Genomic DNA, 18,641 nt, shown 5'->3' on the forward strand with positions numbered 1-18,641 from the left:
ATGGGAGTAATGGGAATGGGGTCAGGATCCCACAGGATCCATCCCCCAGGATGGGATCTGGCAGCGGTGCCGCTCCACCTGCCGCTTCAGCGCCTCGATGCGGTCCTGCTTCTGGGGCGAAAAACCCCAAAAACGGGAAAATTCATATCCAAAAATGGTAAATATTGTATTGGAGTAATGGGAGTAATGGGAATGGGCACAGGATCCCACAGGATCCATTGCCCGGGAAAAGCTTTGGCAGCGGTGCCGCTCCACCTGCCGCTTCAGCGCCTCGATGCGGTCCTGCTTCTGGGGCGAAAAACCCCAAAACGGGAAAATTCATACCCAAAAATCCTAAATATTGTATTGGAGCGATGGGAGCAATGGGAATGGGCACAGGATCCCATGGGATGGATCCCTCTGGATGGGGTTTGGGAGCGGTGCCGCTCCACCTGCCGCTTCAGCGCCTCGATGCGGTCCTGCTTCTGGGGCGAAAAACCCCAAAAACGGGAAAATTCATACCCAAAAATGGTAAATATCACATTGGAGCAATGGGAATGAGGTCAGGATCCCACGGGATCCCATGGGATGGATCCCTCTGGATGGGATCTGGCAGCGGTGCCGCTCCACCTGCCGCTTCAGCGCCTCGATGCGGTCCTGCTTCTGGGGCGAAAAACCCCAAAAACGGGAAAATTCATATCCAAAAATGGTAAATATTGTATTGGAGTAATGGGAATGAGGTCAGGATCCCACAGGATCCATTGCCCGGGAAAAGCTTTGGCAGCGGTGCCGCTCCACCTGCCGCTTCAGCGCCTCGATGCGGTCCTGCTTCTGGGGCGAAAAACCCCAAAAACGGGAAAATTCATATCCAAAAATTGTAAATATCACATTGGAGCGATGGGAATGAGGTCAGGATCCCACGGGATCCCATGGGATGGATCCCCCAGGATGAGGTTTGGCAGCGGTGCCGCTCCACCTGCCGCTTCAGCGCCTCGATGCGGTCCTGCTTCTGGGGCGAAAAACCCCAAAAACGGGAAAATTCATACCCAAAAATCATAAATATCACATGGGAGCAATGGGAGTAATGGGAATGGGCACAGGATCCCACAGGATCCATCCCCCAGGACGGGATCTGGCAGCGGTGCCGCTCCACCTGCCGCTTCAGCGCCTCGATGCGGTCCTGCTTCTGGGGTGAAAAACCCCAAAAACGGGAAAATTCATACCCAAAAATGGTAAATATTGTATTGGAGTAATGGGAGTAATGGGAATGGGCACAGGATCCCACAGGATCCATTGCCCGGGAAAAGCTTTGGCAGCGGTGCCGCTCCACCTGCCGCTTCAGCGCCTCGATGCGGTCCTGCTTCTGGGGCGAAAAAACCCCAAAAACGGGAAAATTCATACCCAAAAATGGTAAATATTGTATTGGAGCAATGGGAATGGGGTCAGGGATCCACAGGATCCCACAGGATCCATCCCCCAGGATGGGGCTTGGCAGCGGTGCCGCTCCACCTGCCGCTTCAGCGCCTCGATGCGGTCCTGCTTCTGGGCGAAAAACCCCAAAAACGGGAAAATTCATACCCAAAAATGGTAAATATGGTATTGGAGTGATGGGAGTAATGGGAATGGGGTCAGGATCCCACAGGATCCCATGGGATGGATCCCTCTGGATGGGATCTGGCAGCGGTGCCGCTCCACCTGCCGCTTCAGCGCCTCGATGCGGTCCTGCTTCTGGGGCGAAAAACCCCAAAAACGGGAAAATTGAAATATTAAATTCCCTAAAATGGGAATAAATCCCTGGGATGGGGTCAGGGATCCGCGGGATCCCACGGAACGGATCCCTCTGGATGGGATCTGGCAGCGCTGCCGCTGCAGGGACTCGATCCCGGCCTGGTTCGGAGGGAAAAATGGGAAAAAATGGGGGAAAATGGGAAAAATGGGGGAAAATGGGGAAAAATGGGAAAAAATGGGGGAAAAAGGGAAAAATGGGGGAAAAGGGGGAAAAATGGGGGAAAATGGGAAAAATGGGAAAAAATGGGGAAAATTGGGGAAAAAAGGGGGGAAAAATGGGAAAAAATGAGGGAAAAGGGGAAAAAATGGGGGAAAATGGGGAAAAATGGGAAAAAAATGGGAAAATTGGGGAAAAAAGGGGGGGAAAATGGGAAAAATGGGAAAAAGGGGGGAAAAAGGGAAAAAATGGGGGAAAATGGGGAAAAATTGGAAAAAATGGGGAAAAAGGGAAAAAATGGGGGAAAATGGGAAAAATGGGAAAAAATGGGGAAAATTGGGGAAAAAGGGGGGAAACTGGGAAAAAATGGGGGAAAATGGGGAAAAATGGGAAAAAATGGGGAAAATTGGGGAAAAAAGGGGAGAAAATGGGAAAAAAATGGGGGAAAAATGGGGGGAATGGGGAAAAATGGGGAAAAAAGGGGAAAATACAGGAAAATGGGGAAAATATGGGGAAAAATGGGGAAAAATGGGGGAAAAGGGAAAAATGGGGAAAATGGGGAAAAATGGGGAAAATTGGGGAAGAAAGGGGGGAAAAATGGGAAAAAATGGGGGGAAAATGAGGGAAAAAACAGGGGGGAAAAATGTGGGGAAAAAAGAGGAATAAAGGGGAAAAAAATGGGAAAAAATGGGAAAAAATGGGAAAAAAAATGGGGAAAAATGGGGGGAAATGGGGAAAAATGGGGGAAAATGGGGAAAAACAAGAAAAAATGGGAAAATTGGGGAAAAAAGGGAGGAAAAATGGGAAAAAATGGGGGAAAAGGGGAAAAAATGGGGGAAAATGGGGGAAAATGGGGAAAAAAGGGGGGAAAAATGGGAAAAAATGGGGGGAAAATGAGGGAAAAAACAGGGGGGAAAATGTGGGGAAAAAAGAGGAATAAAGGGGAAAAAAATGGGAAAAATGGGAAAAATGGGAAAAAAATGTGGAAAAATGGGGGAAATGGGGAAAAATGGGGAAAAACGGGAAAAATGGGGAAATTGGGGAAAAAGGAGGAAAAATGGGAAAAAATGGGGGAAAAGGGGAAAAAATGGGGGAAAATGGGGAAAAATGGGAAAAAATTTGGAAAAATGGGGGGAAATGGGGAAAAATGGGGAAAACGGGAAAAAATGGGGAAATTGGGGAAAAAAGGGAGGAAAAATGGGAAAATGGGGGGAAAAGGGGAAAAAATGGGGGAAATGGGGAAAATGGGAAAAAATGGGGAAAATTGGGGAATGGGGAGAAAATGGGAAAAAAATGGGGAAAATGGGGGAATGGGGAAAAATGGGGAAAAAAGGGGAAAATACAGGGAAAATGGGGAAATATGGGGAAAAACGGGGAAAAATGGGGGAAAAGGGAAAAAATGGGGGAAAATGGGGAAAAATGGGGAAAATTGGGGAAGAAAGGGGGAAAAATGGGAAAAATGGGGGGAAATGAGGAAAAACAGGGGGAAAATGTGGGGAAAAAAAGAGGAATAAAGGGGAAAAAAATGGGAAAAAATGGGGAAAATGGGAAAAAAATGGGGAAAAATGGGGGGAAATGGGGAAAAATGGGGGAAAATGGGGAAAAAACGGGAAAAAATGGGAAAATTGGGGAAAAAAGGGAGGAAAAATGGGAAAAAATGGGGAAAAGGGGAAAAAATGGGGGAAAATGGGGGAAAATGGGGAAAAAAGGGGGGAAAAATGGGAAAAAATGGGGGGAAAATGAGGGAAAAAACAGGGGGGAAAATGTGGGGAAAAAAGAGAATAAAGGGGAAAAAAATGGGAAAAAATGGAAAAAAATGGGGAAAAATGGGGAAAAATGGGGAAAACGGGAAAAAATGGGGAAAATTGGGGAAAAAAGGGAGGAAAAATGGGAAAAATGGGGGGAAAAGGGGAAAAAATGGGGAAAAAATGGGAAAAATGGGAAAAGGGGGAAATTGGGGAAAAAAGGGGGGAAAAATGGGAAAAAATGGGGGGAAAATGAGGGAAAAAACGGGGGGGGAAAATGTGGGGAAAAAAGAGGAATAAAGGGAAAAAAATGGGAAAAAATGGGAAAAAATGGGGAAAAAAATGGGGAAAAATGGGGGGAAATGGGGAAAAATGGGGGAAAAATGGGGGAAATGGGGAAAAATGGGGAAAAAAGGGGAAAAATGGGGGAAAATGGGGAAAAATGGGGGAAAAGGGAAAAATGGGGGAAAATGGGGAAAAATGGGGAAAAAGGGAAAAAATGGGGGCACTGGGGAAAAATGGGGAAAAAGGGGGAAAAATGGGAAAAATGGGAAAATTGGGGAAAAAATGGGGGAAATGGGAAAAATGGGGAAAAAAGGGGAAAAAAGGGGGAAAAAATGGGGAAAATGGGAAAAAAAAGCGGGGGAAATGGGGGAAAAAACGGGGGGGAAAAATGTGGGGAAAAAAGAGGAATAAAGGGAAAAAAATGGGAAAAATGGGAAAAAAATGGGAAAAAATGGGGCAAAAAGGGGAAAATACAGGAAAATGGGGAAAATATGGGAAAAATGGAAAAATGGGGGAAAATGGAAGAAACTGGGAAAAAGGAAAAAATATGGTAAAATAGGAAAAAAAAGGGGAAAATGGGGATATTTTGGGGATATTTTGTGTACTTTGGATATTTTGTGCATTTCAGCATATTTTGGGATATTTTGGGATATTTTGGTAACTTATGGATATTCTGGGATGTTTTGGGGCGATTTTGGGCTATTTTGTGTATTTGGGGATATTTGGGGATATTTCTGGGATATTTTGGGGTAATTTTGGAATATTTTGGGGCGATTTTGGGGTAATTTCAGGACGTTTTGGGATATTTCTGGGATATTTTGTGTATTTTGGGATATTTTGGGACATTTTGAGGCGATTTGGGGATATTTTTGGTAATTTATGAATATTTTGTGTATTTTGGGATATTTCGGGATATTTTGGGGCGATTTTGGGATATTTTGAGCATTTCACGATACTTTGGGATGTTTTGGGGTAATTTTGGGATATTTTGGGGTTATTTTGGGATATTTTGTGTATTTCGCGATATTTTGGGGCAATTCTGGGATATTTGGGGATATTTTGGGGTGATTTTGGGATATTTTGCGTATTTCACGATATTTTGGGATATTTTGGGGTAATTCTGAGATATTTGGGGCTATTTTTGGGCCGATTTTGGGCTACTTTGTGTATTTTGGGATATTTGTGGATGTTTCTGGGATATTTTGTGTATTTTGCGATATTTTGGGGTAATTTTGGGATATTTTCTGTATTTCACGATATTTTGGGATATTTTGGGGTAATTCTGGGATATTTGGGGATATTTTGGGGTGATTTTGGGATATTTTCTGTATTTCACGATATTTTGGGATATTTTGGGGTAATTCTGGGATATTTGGGGATATTTTGGGGTGATTTTGGGATATTTTCTGTATTTCACGACATTTGGATATTTTGGGGTAATTCTGGGATATTTGGGGCTATTTTTGGGGCGATTTTGGGCGATTTTGGGCACTCACATCCTTGTCCCCCTTCTTCTTGCGCGTCTGCACCGACAGCGACTCCACCTCGCTCTCGAACTGATCCACCTGCATGTTCAGCGTGTCGATGGTGTTCTGCCAAAAACACCCAAAAAAACCCAAAAAACACAAAATTCAGACGAGCGGAAACGACAAAAAAAAAAAATCTGGGCAAAAAAAAAAAAAAATTGGGGAAGATAAATCGAATTTCGGGAGAAAAACGACATTTCTGGGGGAAAAAAAGGAGATTTTATACGGAAATAAATGGATTTTTTTTGGAGAAATAAATGGATTTTTGTGAGGAAAAAACTGATGTTTTTGAGATAAAAATGGATTTTTTCAGGAAAAATTTTATTTTTTCTGGGAAATATTGGATTTTTTTTCAGGAAAAAATTGGATTTTTTTCAGGGAAAAATTTGCTTTTTTCATGGAATTTTTTTTTTTTAAATTTTACCATAAACCACTGTATTTTTCCGGGAAAAATTAGATTTTTTTTGGATTTTCCTCACCGTCAGCCACTGCCCGACCTCCTCCTTCTCCTTCTGCGCGGGGTCGACCTTCTGGGCCAGCCCCAGCCCCTCATTTTTTTGAGAAATTCATGGATTCTTGTGAGGAAAAAAACGAGGAAAAAATGGATTTTTTCAGGAAAAATATTATTTTTTCTGGGAAATATTGGATTTTTTTCCGGAAAAAAATTGGATTTTTTCTGGGAAATATTGGATTTTTTTCCAGAAAAATTTGGATTTTTTTTCCAGAAAAAAATTGGATTTTTTCCAGAAAAAAATTGGATTGTTTTCCTGAAAAAATTAGATTTATTTCCGGAAAAAATTGGATTTATTTCCGGGAAAAATTGGATTTTTTTTCCAGAAAAAAATTGGATTTATTTCCGGAAAAAATTGGATTTTTTTCCGGAAAAATTAGATTTATTTCCGGAAAAAATTGGATTTATTTCCAGAAAAAATTGGATTTTTTTTCCAGAAAAAATGGGATGTTTTCCGGAAAAATTTGCTTTTTTCACGGAATTTTGTTTTTTTTTTTAAATTTCGCCATAAACCACTGTATTTTTCCGGGAAAAATTGGATTTTTTTGGATTTTCCTCACCGTCAGCCACTGCCCGACCTCCTCCTTCTCCTTCTGCGCGGGGTCGACCTTCTGGGCCAGCCCCAGCCCCTCATTTTTTGAGAAATTCATGGATTTTTGTGAGGAAAAAAACTCATGTTTTTGAGGAAAAAATGGATTTTTCCAGGAAAAATTTTATTTTTTTTCCCGAGAAATATAGGATTTTTTTCCGGAAAAAAATTGGATTTTTTCCGGAAAAAATTGGATTTTTTTTTCAGGAAAAAATTGGATTTTTTTCCGGAAAAAAATGGATTTTTTTTCAGGAAAAAATTGGATTTTTTTCCGGAAAAAATTGGATTTTTTTTCAGGAAAAAATTGGATTTTTTTCCGGAAAAAATTTGATTTTTTTTCAGGAAAAAATTGGATTTTTTTCCGGAAAATTTGGATTTTTTTTCAGGAAAAAATTGGATTTTTTTCCAGAAAAAATCGGATTTTTCCTGGAAAAATTTGCTTTTTTCACGGAATTTTGGTTTTTTTTTTAAATTTTACCATAAACCACTGTATTTCATCAGGAAAAACAGGATTTTTTTGGATTTTCCTCACCGTCAGCCACTGCCCGACCTCCTCCTTCTCCTTCTGCGCGGGGTCGACCTTCTGGGCCAGCCCCAGCCCCTCATTTTTTTGAGAAATTAATGGATTTTTGTGAGGGAAAAAACTGATGTTTTTGAGGAAAAAATGGATTTTTTCAGGAAAAATATTATTTTTTTCCGAGAAATATTGGATTTTTTCCCGGAAAAAATTGGATTTTTTTCCCAGAAAAAATTGGATTTTTTTCAGGAAAAAATTGGATTTTTTTCCGGAAAAAATTTGATTTTTTTTCTGGAAAAAATCGGATTTTTTCCAGAAAAAAATTGGATTTTTTTCCCGGAAAAAATTGGATTTTTTTTCCGGAAAAAATTGGATTTTTTTTCCGGAAAAAATTGGATTTATTTCCAGAAAAAAATTGGATTTTTTTCCAGAAAAAATCGGATTTTTTTCCAGAAAAAATCGGATTTTTCCGGAAAAATGTGATTTTTTCACGGAATTTTTTTTTTTTTTAATTTTACCATAAACCACTGTATTTTTCCAGGAAAAATTAGATTTTTTTTGGATTTTCCTCACCGTCAGCCACTGCCCGACCTCCTCCTTCTCCTTCTGCGCGGGGTCGACCTTCTGGGCCAGCCCCAGCCCCTCCTTGCTGTACGCCTTGGTCTTGGTCTCGCGCTCCACCACCTTGAACCGCTCCATTTGCTGCCAAAAACCCCAAAAAATCCAAATTTAGGGGGGGCAAAACCACCCAGAACCCAAAATCCACAATTTCAGGCAAAAATTCCCTTTTCCGCCAAAAAAATCCCATTTTTTTCACTTAAAATTCCCGTTTTCTTCACAAAAATTCTCATTTTTCACCCAAAAATTCTCATTTTTCACCCAAAAATTCCCTTTTTCCACACAAAACTTCCAATTTTTCACCCAAAAGTCCCATTTTTCCCCTCCGTCTGCTGCCAAAACCAAAGAAAACAAATTTGGGGTGGGCAAAAATCACACAGAACCCAAAATTCACATTTTTCAGACAAAAATTCTCCTTTTCCCCAAAAAAATCCCGTTTTTTTCACTTAAAACTCCCTTTTTTCCCTAAAAATTCCCATTTTCTTCACAAAAATTCTCATTTTTCACCCAAAAGTTCTCATTTTTCACCCAAAAATTCCCTTTTTCCACACAAAACTTCCAATTTTTCACCCAAAAGTCCCATTTCTCCCCTCCGTTTGCTGCCAAAACCAAAGAAAACAAATTTGGGGTGGGCAAAATCACACAGAACCCAAAATTCACATTTTTCAGACAAAAATCCCCATTTTCCACCCAAAATTTCCCATTTTTTGACTTAAAATTCCCATTTTTGCCCAAAATTCCCATTTTTTCCCTCCATTGCTGCCAAAACTAAAAAAACAAATTTAGGAGGAGCAAAACCACATAGAACTCGAAATTCAAAATTTTCATACAAAAATTCCCTTTTTCCTCAAAAAAATCCCCATTTTTCCATTAAAATTCCAATTTTTCACCAAAAATTCCCTTTTTTCCCCTTAAAAATCCCATTTTCCCCTCCATTTGCTGCCAAAACCAAATTTAGGAGGAGCAAAACCACACAGAACCCAAAATTCAAATTTTTCATACAAAAATTCCCTTTTTCCATAAAAAAAATCCCATTTTTTTCACTTAAAATTCCCATTTGTTCACCCAAAAATATCTTTTTTTTCCCTTAAAATTCCCATTTTTCGCACAAAAATCCCCATTTTTTGACTTAAAATTTCCATTTTTCACCCAAAATTCCCATTTTTTCCCCTCCATTTGCTGCCAAAAATCAAAAATAACAAATTTAGGATGGGCAAGTCCACTCAGAACCCGAAATTTAAAATTTTCATACAAAAATTCCCTTTTTTTCACCAAAAAATACCATTTTCCCCCGTTTTTCCCCCAAAAATCCAATTTTTTTTTTCCAAAAAATCCCATTTTTTCCCCCCAAAACTCCCATTTTTTCCCCCCAAACTCCCATTTTTCCCCAAAAAAATCCCATTTTTCCCCCCAAAATCCCATTTTTTCCCAAAAAAATTGCATTTTTCCTTCAAAAAATCCCATTTTTTCCCCCCCAAAACAAAACCATTTATTTACCCAATAATTCCCATTTTCCCCAAAAATCCCATTTTCCCCCCAAAACTCCCATTTTTCCCCCAAAAAATCCCATTTTTTCACCCAAAATCCCATTTTCCCCCCAAAAAATCGCATTTTTCGCTCAAAAAATCCCTTTTCCCCCCAAAAAAAACATTTATTTCCCCAATAATTCCCATTTTCCCCAAAACTCCCATTTTTCCCCCCCAAAACTCCCATTTTTCCCCCCCAAACTCCCATTTTTTCACCCAAAATCCCATTTTTTCCCAAAAAAATTGCATTTTTCCTTCAAAAAATCCCATTTTTTCCCCCCCAAAACAAAACCATTTATTTACCCAATAATTCCCATTTTTCCCCCCAAAAATCCCATTTTTCCACCCCAAAAATCCCATTTTTTCCCCAAAAATCCCATTTTTTCCCCCCAAAAATCCCATTTTTTTCCCCAAAAATCCCATTTTTTCCCCCCAAAAATCCCATTTTTCCCCCCAAACTCCCATTTTTCCCCCCAAAACTCCCATTTTTTACCCCAAAAATCCCGTTTTTTCCCCCCAAAAATCCCATTTTTCCCCCCAAAACTCCCATTTTTCCCCCCCCAAAACTCCCATTTTTCCCCCAAAAAATCCCTTTTTTTTTCCCCCCAAAAATCCCATTTATTTCCCCCCAAAAAATCCCATTTTTCCCCCAAAAATCCCATTTTTCCACCCAAAACCCCCATTTTTTTCCCCAAAACCCCCGTTTTTTCCCCCGCTCCCGTTTTTTCCCAAAATCCGGGTTTTTTGCCCCGATCCGGCCTCACCGTCTCGATGAGTTTGCGGTTGTCGATCAGCTGCCGCTTGTCCTTGATCTCGTTGGAGGCCACCCATGTCTTGATCTGGTCCCGCAGCCGCTGCACGAGCCCAAAACATTCCCAAAATATTCCCAAAATATTCCCAAATTTTCCAAAATATTCCCAAATATTCCAAAATGTCATAAAACACCCCAAAAATGAACAAAAATACCCAAAAAACAGCACAAAAACAGCCCAAAATGTCCCCAAAATATCCCCAAAAGGCACCAAAACGTCCCAAAATATCCCCAAAACCAGCCCCAAATATCCCAAAATATCCTAAAATACCCCAAAATATCCCAAAAATATCCCAAAATCCTCTTTTTTATTTCTCCCTTTTAACCCTTTTCCCCTTTTATTCCCTTTTTTCCCCTTTTATTCCCTTTTTTTCCACTTTTCCCCCCCTTTTCCCCTTTTTCTCATTTTCCCTCTTTTTTTCCCCTTTTCCCCTTTTTCTCATTTTCCTCTTTTTTTCCCATTTTTCCCTTTTTCTCATTTTCCCTCTTTTTTCCCTATTTTTCGTCAGTTTTTCCCATTTTTCCCCATTTTTTTCCCATTTTCTCCCCCATTTTTCCACTTTTCCCCCCCTTTTCCCCTTTTTCTCATTTTTCCTCTTTTTTTCCCATTTTTCCCTTTTTCTCATTTTCCCTCTTTTTTTCCCATTTTTCCTTTTTCCCCATTTTCCCTCTTTTTTCCCTATTTTTCCTTATTTTCCCACTTTTTTTCCCATTTTTCCCCATTATTCCCATTTTTCCCTCTTTTTTTCCCATTTTTCCCTTTTTCCCCTATTTTTTCCCTCTTGTTTTCCCATTTTTCCCCATTATTTTTCCCATTATTTTTCCCATTTTTCCCCATTATTTTTCCATTATTTTTCCCATTATTCCCATGATTTTTCCCGTTTTTTCCTTTTTTCCCCCAATCCCCACCTGCAGTTTTTGATTTCCTTTTTCAGGTCGGCCTCATATTTCTCCTTCTGGTTGGCGTTGGCGGCGTTGTGCAGCTGGGGGAAAAAATGGGAATTTTGGGAAATTTTGGGGAATTCTGGGGGTTTTGGGGTTTTTTCAGATTTTTCTGGTTTTTTTGGGATTTTTCTGGGTTTTTTTGGGGATTTTTCCGGGTTTTTTTGGGGATTTTTCTGGGGTTTTTTGGGGATTTTTCTGGGTTTTTTTGGGGATTTTTCTGGGTTTTTTTGGGGATTTTTCTGGGAGTTTTTGGGGATTTTTCTGGGTTTTTTTGGGGATTTTTCTGGGTTTTTTTGGGGATTTTTCCGGGTTTTTTTGGGGATTTTTCTGGGAGTTTTTGGGGACTTTTCTGGGAGTTTTTGGGGATTTTTCTGGGAGTTTTTGGGGATTTTTCTGGGTTTTTTTGGGGATTTTCTGGGGGATTTTGGGGGATAATTTGGGGAATTTTGGTGGGAATTTTGGAGGTTTTTGAGGGCAGGATTTTAGGGCTTTTTGGGGCTTTTTTTGGGGGGATTTTTGGGGGTTTTGGGGGGATTTTGGGGGAATTTTTGGGAGGATTTTAGGGATTTTTGGTGGGAATTTTAGGGGGATTTTTGGGGGGATATTTGGGGATTTTTGAGTGATTTTGGGGGAGGATTTTAGGGATTTTGGCGGGATTTTTTGGGGGGATTTTAGGGATTTTTGGTGGGAATTTTAGGGGGATTTTTGGGGGGATATTTGGGGAATTTTGGGTGTTATTGGGGGAGGATTTTAGGGATTTTGGGGGGATTTTTTGGGTGGATTTTTGTGGGATTTTGGAGGGGATTTTTGGGCGTTTTGGGGGGAGGATTTTGAGGATTTTTGGGGGATTTTTTTGGGTTGATATTTGGGGATTTTTGGGGTTTTTGGAGGGATTTTTTGGGGATTTTTGGGGGATTTTTGGGGAATTCTGGTGGGAATCTTTGGGGGATTTTTTGGAGAGGATTTTAGGGATTTTTGGTGGGAACTTTTGGGAGTTTTGGGGGGATTTTGGAGGGGATTTTGGGGGAATTTTTGGGTGGATTTTAGGGATTTTTGGTGGGGATTTTTGGTGGGATTTTAGAGATTTTTGGTGGAAATTTTTAGGGGAATTTTGTGGGTTTTGGGGGAGGATTTTGAGGATTTTTGGGGGAATTTTGGGGATTTTTGGGGGGCTCCCCCCTGACCTTCTGCCAGATGTCCTCGAACTGCTCCACCCCCTCCGAGACCTTCTTCAGGCACCTGTCAATCTCCCCTGGGGGCGGAGCAACATCACAGCCAATCAGAGCCAGCCTCGGGCCACACCCAGTGTCCCACAGCCAATCAGAACTGGCCACACCCAGTGCCCCACAGCCAATCAGAGCTGGCCACACCCAGTGCCCCACAGCCAATCAGAGCTGGCCTCAGGCCACACCCAGTGCCCCACAGCCAATCAGAGCTGGCCACACCCAATGCCCCACAGCCAATCAGAGCTGGCCACACCCAGTGCCCCACAGCCAATCAGAGCCAGCCTCGGGCCACACCCAGTGCCCCACAGCCAATCAGAGCTGGCCACACCCAGTGTCCCACAGCCAATCAGAGCTGGCCACACCCAGTGCCCCACAGCCAATCAGAGCTGGCCTCGGGCCACACCCACAACCCCACAACCAATCAGAGCTGGCCACACCCAGTGTCCCACAGCCAATCAGAGCTGGCCTTGGGCCACACCCACAACCCCACAGCCAATCAGAGCCGGCCTCGGGCCACACCCAGTGCCCCACAGCCAATCAGAGCTGGCCACACCCACAACCCCACAGCCAATCATAGCTGGCCACACCCAGTTCCCCACAGCCAATCAGAGCTGGCCTTGGGCCACACCCAGAGCCTCACAGCCAATCACAGCTGGTCTTGGACCACACCCAGAGCCACACAGCCAATCAAAGGCTGCCTTTGGCCCCACCCAGGCTATCCCAGCCAATCAGAGCCTCTCTTTGGCCACAACGAGAACTCGGCAGCCAATCAGAGTCAGGCCACACCCAGAACACCACAGCCAATCAGAGCCACCCTGTGACCCCACCCAGGCTTTCCCAGCCAATCAGAGGCTCTGGCTGGCCCCTCCCAGGCTTTCCCAGCCAATCAGCGGCTCTGGCTGGCCCCACCCAGGCCGTCCCAGCCAATCAGAGCCTCTCCCCGTGGCCCCGCCCACGCCGTCCCAGCCAATCAGGGCTCACCCTGCAGCTTCCTCTTGTCAGCCATGCCGGGGCGCTCTCGGCATCCCCTCGGGGGGCGCCTGCGGGGAAGGGGCAGGGACCCCAAAATCCACACGGGAACCCCAAAATCCACATGGACACCCCAAAATCCACAGGGACCCCCCCAAAATCCTCCAAGGAACCCCAAAATCCACACGGGAACCCCAAAATCCACACGGGAACCCCAAAATCTACACGGGAACCCCAAAATCTACACGGGAACCCCAAAATCCACATGGGAACCCCAAAATCTACAGGGACCCCCCCAAAATCCTCCAAGGAACCCCAAAATCCACATGGGAACCCCAAAATCCTCCAAGGAACCCCAAAATCCACACGGGAACCCCAAAATCCACACGGGATCCCCAAAATCCCCCCTGGGAACCCCAAAATCCACACGGGAACCCCAAAATCCACAGGGACCACCCCAAAATCCACACGAGAACCCCAAAATCCTCCAAGGAACCCCAAAATCCACAGGGACCCCCCCAAAATCCTCCAAGGAACCCCAAAATCCACACGGGAACCCCAAAATCCCCCCTGGGAACCCCCAAAATCCACAGGGACCCCCCCAAAATCCTCCAAGGAACCCCAAAATCTGCATGGGAACCCCAAAATCCACAGGGACCACCCCAAAATCCTCCAAGGAACCCCAAAATCTGCATGGGAACCCCAAAATCCACACGGGATCCCCAAAATCCCCCCTGGGAACCCCAAAATCCACACGGGATCCCCAAAATCCACCCTGGGAACCCCAAAATCCACACGGGAACCCCAAAATCCACAGGGACCCCCCCAAAATCCACACGGGAACCCCAAAATCCACACGGGAACCCCAAAATCCACATGGGAACGCCAAAATCCACATGGGAACCCCAAAATCCAGACGGGAACCCCCAAACCCCCTAAACCAGCCCTGCATCCCCTATAGAACCCTACAGACACCTACATCCCCTATAGAACCCCTATAGAACCCCTCCATCCCCTCCTATAACCCCTGAACACCCCCTATAACCCCTATAGACCGCCTATATCCCCTATAGACCTCCTATACCCCCCCTTTATCCCCTATGGATCCCCTATAGATCCCCTATACCTCCCCTACATCCTCTATATCCCCCCCACAGAACCCCTATAGACCCCCTATATCCCCTATAGACCCCCATATATCCCCCCTACATCCCCTATAGAACCCCTATAGAACCCCTCCACCCCCTCCTATAACCCCTGAACATCCCCTATATCCCCTATAGACCCCCATATATCCCCCCTACATCCCCTATAGGCCCCCTATAACCCCCAACAAGGCCCGGCATCCCCTATAGATCCCCGATATCCCCTACGGACCCCCTATACCCCCCCTATATGCCCTATAGACATCCTATATCTCCTATAGACCCCCTATACCTCCCCGTATCCCCTATAGACCCCCGCTACAGCACCCCTATATCCCCTATGGACCACCTATATCCCCCCTAAATCCCCTATACACCCCCCACAGAACCCCTAGATCCCCTATAGACCCCCTATAACCCTCTAACAATGCCCTATAACCCCTATAGATCCCCTATACCCCCCCACAAACCCCTCCAGACCCCTATAACCCCCAAACATCCCCTAGAGATCCCCTATAGATCCCCTACACCCCCCCTTCATCCCCTATAGACCCCCTATATCCCCTCTACATCCCCTATGGATCCCCTATAGATCCCCTACACCCCCCCTTCATCCCCTATAGACCCCCTATATCCCCTCTACACCCCCTATGGATCCCCTATAGATCCCCTATAACCCCCTTCATCCCCTATAGACCCCCTATATCCCCTCTACATCCCCTACAGATCCCCTATAGATCCCCTATACCCCCCCTTCATCCCCTATAGATCCCCTACACCCCCCCTTCATCCCCTATAGACCCCCTATATCCCCTCTACACCCCCTATGGATCCCCTATAGATCCCCTATACCCCCCCTTCATCCCCTATAGACCCCCTATAGATCCCCTACACCCCCTATGGATCCCCGATATCCCCCACAGAACCCCTATAGACCCCCTATATCCCCCCCTACATCCCCTATAGACCCCCAATAACCACCTATATTCCCTACAGAACCTCTATAGAACCCCGATATCCCCTACAGAACCCCTATAGACCCCAATAGCCCCCTCCAGAGCCCCGAAAGCCCCAAACATCCCCTACAGACCCCCTATAGATCCCCTATATCCCCCCTTCATCCCCTACAGACCCCCTATAGATCCCCTATATCCCCTACAGACCCCCTATAGATCCCCTATATCCCCCCTTCATCCCCTACAGACCCCCTATAGATCCCCCAACAGTGCCCTACACACCCTATAGACCCCCGATATCCCTCTAACAATGCCCTACACCCCCTATAGAACGCCTACATCCCCCTATAGACCCCCTATGTACCTCTAACAATGCCCTACATCCCCTATAGAACGCCTACATCCCCCTATAGACCCCCTATGTACCTCTACCAATGCCCTACACCCCCTATAGAACGCCTACATCCCCCTATAGACCCCCTATGTACCTCTACCAATGCCCTACACCCCCTATAGAACGCCTACATCCCCCTATAGACCCCCTATGTACCTCTACCAATGCCCTATACCCCCTATAGAACGCCTATATCCCCCTATAGACCCCCGATATCCTTCTACCAATGCCCTATACCCCCTATAGAACGCCTACATCCCCCTATAGACCCCCTATGTACCTCTACCAATGCCCTATACCCCCTATAGAACGCCTATATCCCCCTATAGACCCCCGATATCCCTCTACCAATGCCCTATACCCCCTATAGAACGCCTACATCCCCCCTATAGACCCCCTATGTACCTCTACCAATGCCCTATACCCCCTATAGAACGCCTACATCCCCCTATAGACCCCCTATGTACCTCTACCAATGCCCTATACCCCCTATAGAACGCCTACATCCCCCTATAGACCCCCGATATCCTTCTACCAATGCCCTATACCCCCTATAGAACGCCTACATCCCCCTATAGACCCCCGATATCCTTCTACCAATGCCCTATACCCCCTATAGAACGCCTATATCCCCCTATAGACCCCCGATATCCCTCTACCAATGCCCTATACCCCCTATAGAACGCCTACATCCCCCTATAGACCCCCGATATCCCTCTACCAATGCCCTACACCCCCTATAGAACGCCTACATCCCCCTATAGACCCCCTATGTCCCCCCATGAACCTCTAACAATGCCCTATACCCCCTACAGAACCCATATAGGCCCCTATATCCCCTATACGCCCCAAACATCCCCTATAGAACCCCTACAGACCCCCTAGAGAGCCCCCAACAACGCCCTATACCCCCTATAGACCCCCCATAAACACCGAACATCCCCTATAGATCCCCTCCAGACCCCCAACAAATGCCAAACATCCCCTATAGATCCCCTATATCCCCCCTATAATCCCCTCCAGACCCCCATAACCCCCAAACATCCCCTATAGAACCCCTACAGACCCCCAACAAATGCCAAACATCCCCTATAGAACCCCTATACACCCCCTATATCCCCTATAGATACCCTATATCCCCTCCAGACCCCCATAACCCCCAAACATCTCCTATAGATCCCCTATAACCCCCCCATAACCCCCAAAAATCCCCTATAGATGCCCTATATCCCCCCATAACCCCCAAAAATCCCCTATAGATGCCCTATATCCCCCCATAACCCCCAAAAATCCCCTATAGATGCCCTATATCCCCCCATAACCCCCAAAAATCCCCTATAGATGCCCTATATCCCCTCTATAAACCCCCAAAAATCCCCTATAGATGCCCTATATCCCCCTATAACCCCCAAACATCCCCTATAGAACCCCTATATCCCCCCTATAACCTCCAAAAATCCCCTATAGATTCCCTATATCCCCTCTATAAACCCCCAAAAATCCCCTATAGATCCCCTATATCCCCCCTATAGCCCCCAAATATCCCCTATAGATGCCCTATATCCCCCCATAACCCCAAATATCCCCTATAGATGCCCTATATCCCCCCTATAACCCCCAAAAATCCCCTATAGACCCCCTATATCCCCCCTATAACCCCCAAAAATCCCCTATAGAACCCCTATATCCCCCCCATAACCCCCAAATATCTCCTATAGACCCCCTATACCCCCCATAACCCCCAAACATCCCCTATAGAATCCCTATATCCCCTCTATAAACCCCCAAAAATCCCCTATAGATCCCCTATAACCCCCCATAACCCCCAAAAATCCCCTATAGATCCCCTATATCCCCCTATAACCCCCAAAAATTCCCTATAGATGCCCTATATCCCCCCTATAACCCCCTGCAGACCCCTATAACCTCCAAACATCCCCTATAGAACCCCTATACCCGCCCATAACCCTCAAAAATCCCCTATAGATCCCCTATATCCCCTCTATAGCCCCCAAATATCCCCTATATCCCCTGAACATCCCCTATAGAACCCCTATATCCCCCCATAACCCCCAAAAATCCCCTATAGATGCCCTATATCCCCCCTATAACCCCCAAAAATCCCCTATAGAACCCCTATATCCCCCCTATAACCCCTCCAGACCCCCATAACCCCCAAACATCCCCTATAGATCCCCTATATACCCCAAACATCCCCTATAGATCCCCTATATGCCCCCCATAACCCCCTCCAGACCCCCATAACCCCCAAATATCTCCTATAGATCCCCTATATCCCCCCATAACCCCCAAAAATCCCCTATAGATCCCCTATATCCCCCCTATAACCCCCAAAAATCCCCTATAGATCCCCTATATCCCCCCATAACCCCCAAAAATCCCCTATAGATGCCCTATATCCCCCCATAACCCCCAAAAATCTCCTATAGATCCCCTATATCCCCCCACATCCCCCCACATCCCCCCACATCCCCCCCCTCCCCCCCCCGCCCTCACCGGCAGCTCCCGAGGCGGCCCCGGCGGCGCCGGCGCGGGTATGTCGCGATAACCTCACGAGAGCGCCGCCGCCCGCGGCCGCCGCCGCCGCCGCCGCTCCTCTCCCGTTGTTACTCCGTTTCTCTCCCGTTGTTACTCCGTTTCTCTCCCGTTTCTCTCCCGTTCTTTTCCCGTTTTTCTCCCGTTTTTCCGCCGCTCCGCCGCCCCCCTCCGCTCCTCCCGCCTCAGCGGCCTCCAAGATGGCGGCGGCTCCCTCAGCCCGCCCGCTCCGCCCCGCCCGCGCGCCCCGCCCCGCGCCGCGCGCCGATTGGCCGAACCGCCTGCCCGTCAAGGAAAGCCGCGCGGTGATTGGTTAACGGCAAAAAATAGGCGGGAGGAAGCGCGACGCTGTCAATCAACGCAGCGCCGCGTTCCCATTGGTGGGGTTGTGTTTATAG

At 45.7% G+C, this 18,641-nt stretch overlaps 1 protein-coding gene across 1 annotated transcript in view; it reads right to left on the reverse strand.

The window, feature by feature from the left end:
• CNOT3 (CCR4-NOT transcription complex subunit 3) overlaps positions 1 to 18,446 on the reverse strand; it is a 27,868-nt gene extending 9,422 nt beyond the window's left edge. Inside the window, exons 1-17 of the mRNA XM_077789840.1 lie at positions 18,205 to 18,446; positions 13,205 to 13,263; positions 12,182 to 12,249; positions 10,966 to 11,035; positions 10,006 to 10,100; positions 7,671 to 7,799; positions 5,451 to 5,546; positions 1,558 to 1,707; positions 1,444 to 1,521; positions 1,265 to 1,342; positions 1,088 to 1,165; positions 956 to 988; positions 733 to 810; positions 610 to 642; positions 432 to 464; positions 211 to 288; positions 34 to 111 (exon numbers count right to left, since the gene is read on the reverse strand). Of these exons, the coding sequence (XP_077645966.1) occupies positions 34 to 111; positions 211 to 288; positions 432 to 464; positions 610 to 642; positions 733 to 810; positions 956 to 988; positions 1,088 to 1,165; positions 1,265 to 1,342; positions 1,444 to 1,521; positions 1,558 to 1,707; positions 5,451 to 5,546; positions 7,671 to 7,799; positions 10,006 to 10,100; positions 10,966 to 11,035; positions 12,182 to 12,249; positions 13,205 to 13,229 (1,200 nt within the window). The 5' untranslated portion in view covers positions 13,230 to 13,263; positions 18,205 to 18,446. The remainder of the gene's footprint in view (positions 1 to 33; positions 112 to 210; positions 289 to 431; positions 465 to 609; positions 643 to 732; positions 811 to 955; positions 989 to 1,087; positions 1,166 to 1,264; positions 1,343 to 1,443; positions 1,522 to 1,557; positions 1,708 to 5,450; positions 5,547 to 7,670; positions 7,800 to 10,005; positions 10,101 to 10,965; positions 11,036 to 12,181; positions 12,250 to 13,204; positions 13,264 to 18,204) is intronic.
• Between the last annotated feature and the right edge of the window lie 195 nt (positions 18,447 to 18,641).

Source organism: Lonchura striata, chromosome 38 (genome assembly GCF_046129695.1).
Source record: "Lonchura striata isolate bLonStr1 chromosome 38, bLonStr1.mat, whole genome shotgun sequence".
In the NCBI taxonomy this organism is placed as follows: Eukaryota; Metazoa; Chordata; class Aves; order Passeriformes; family Estrildidae; genus Lonchura; species Lonchura striata.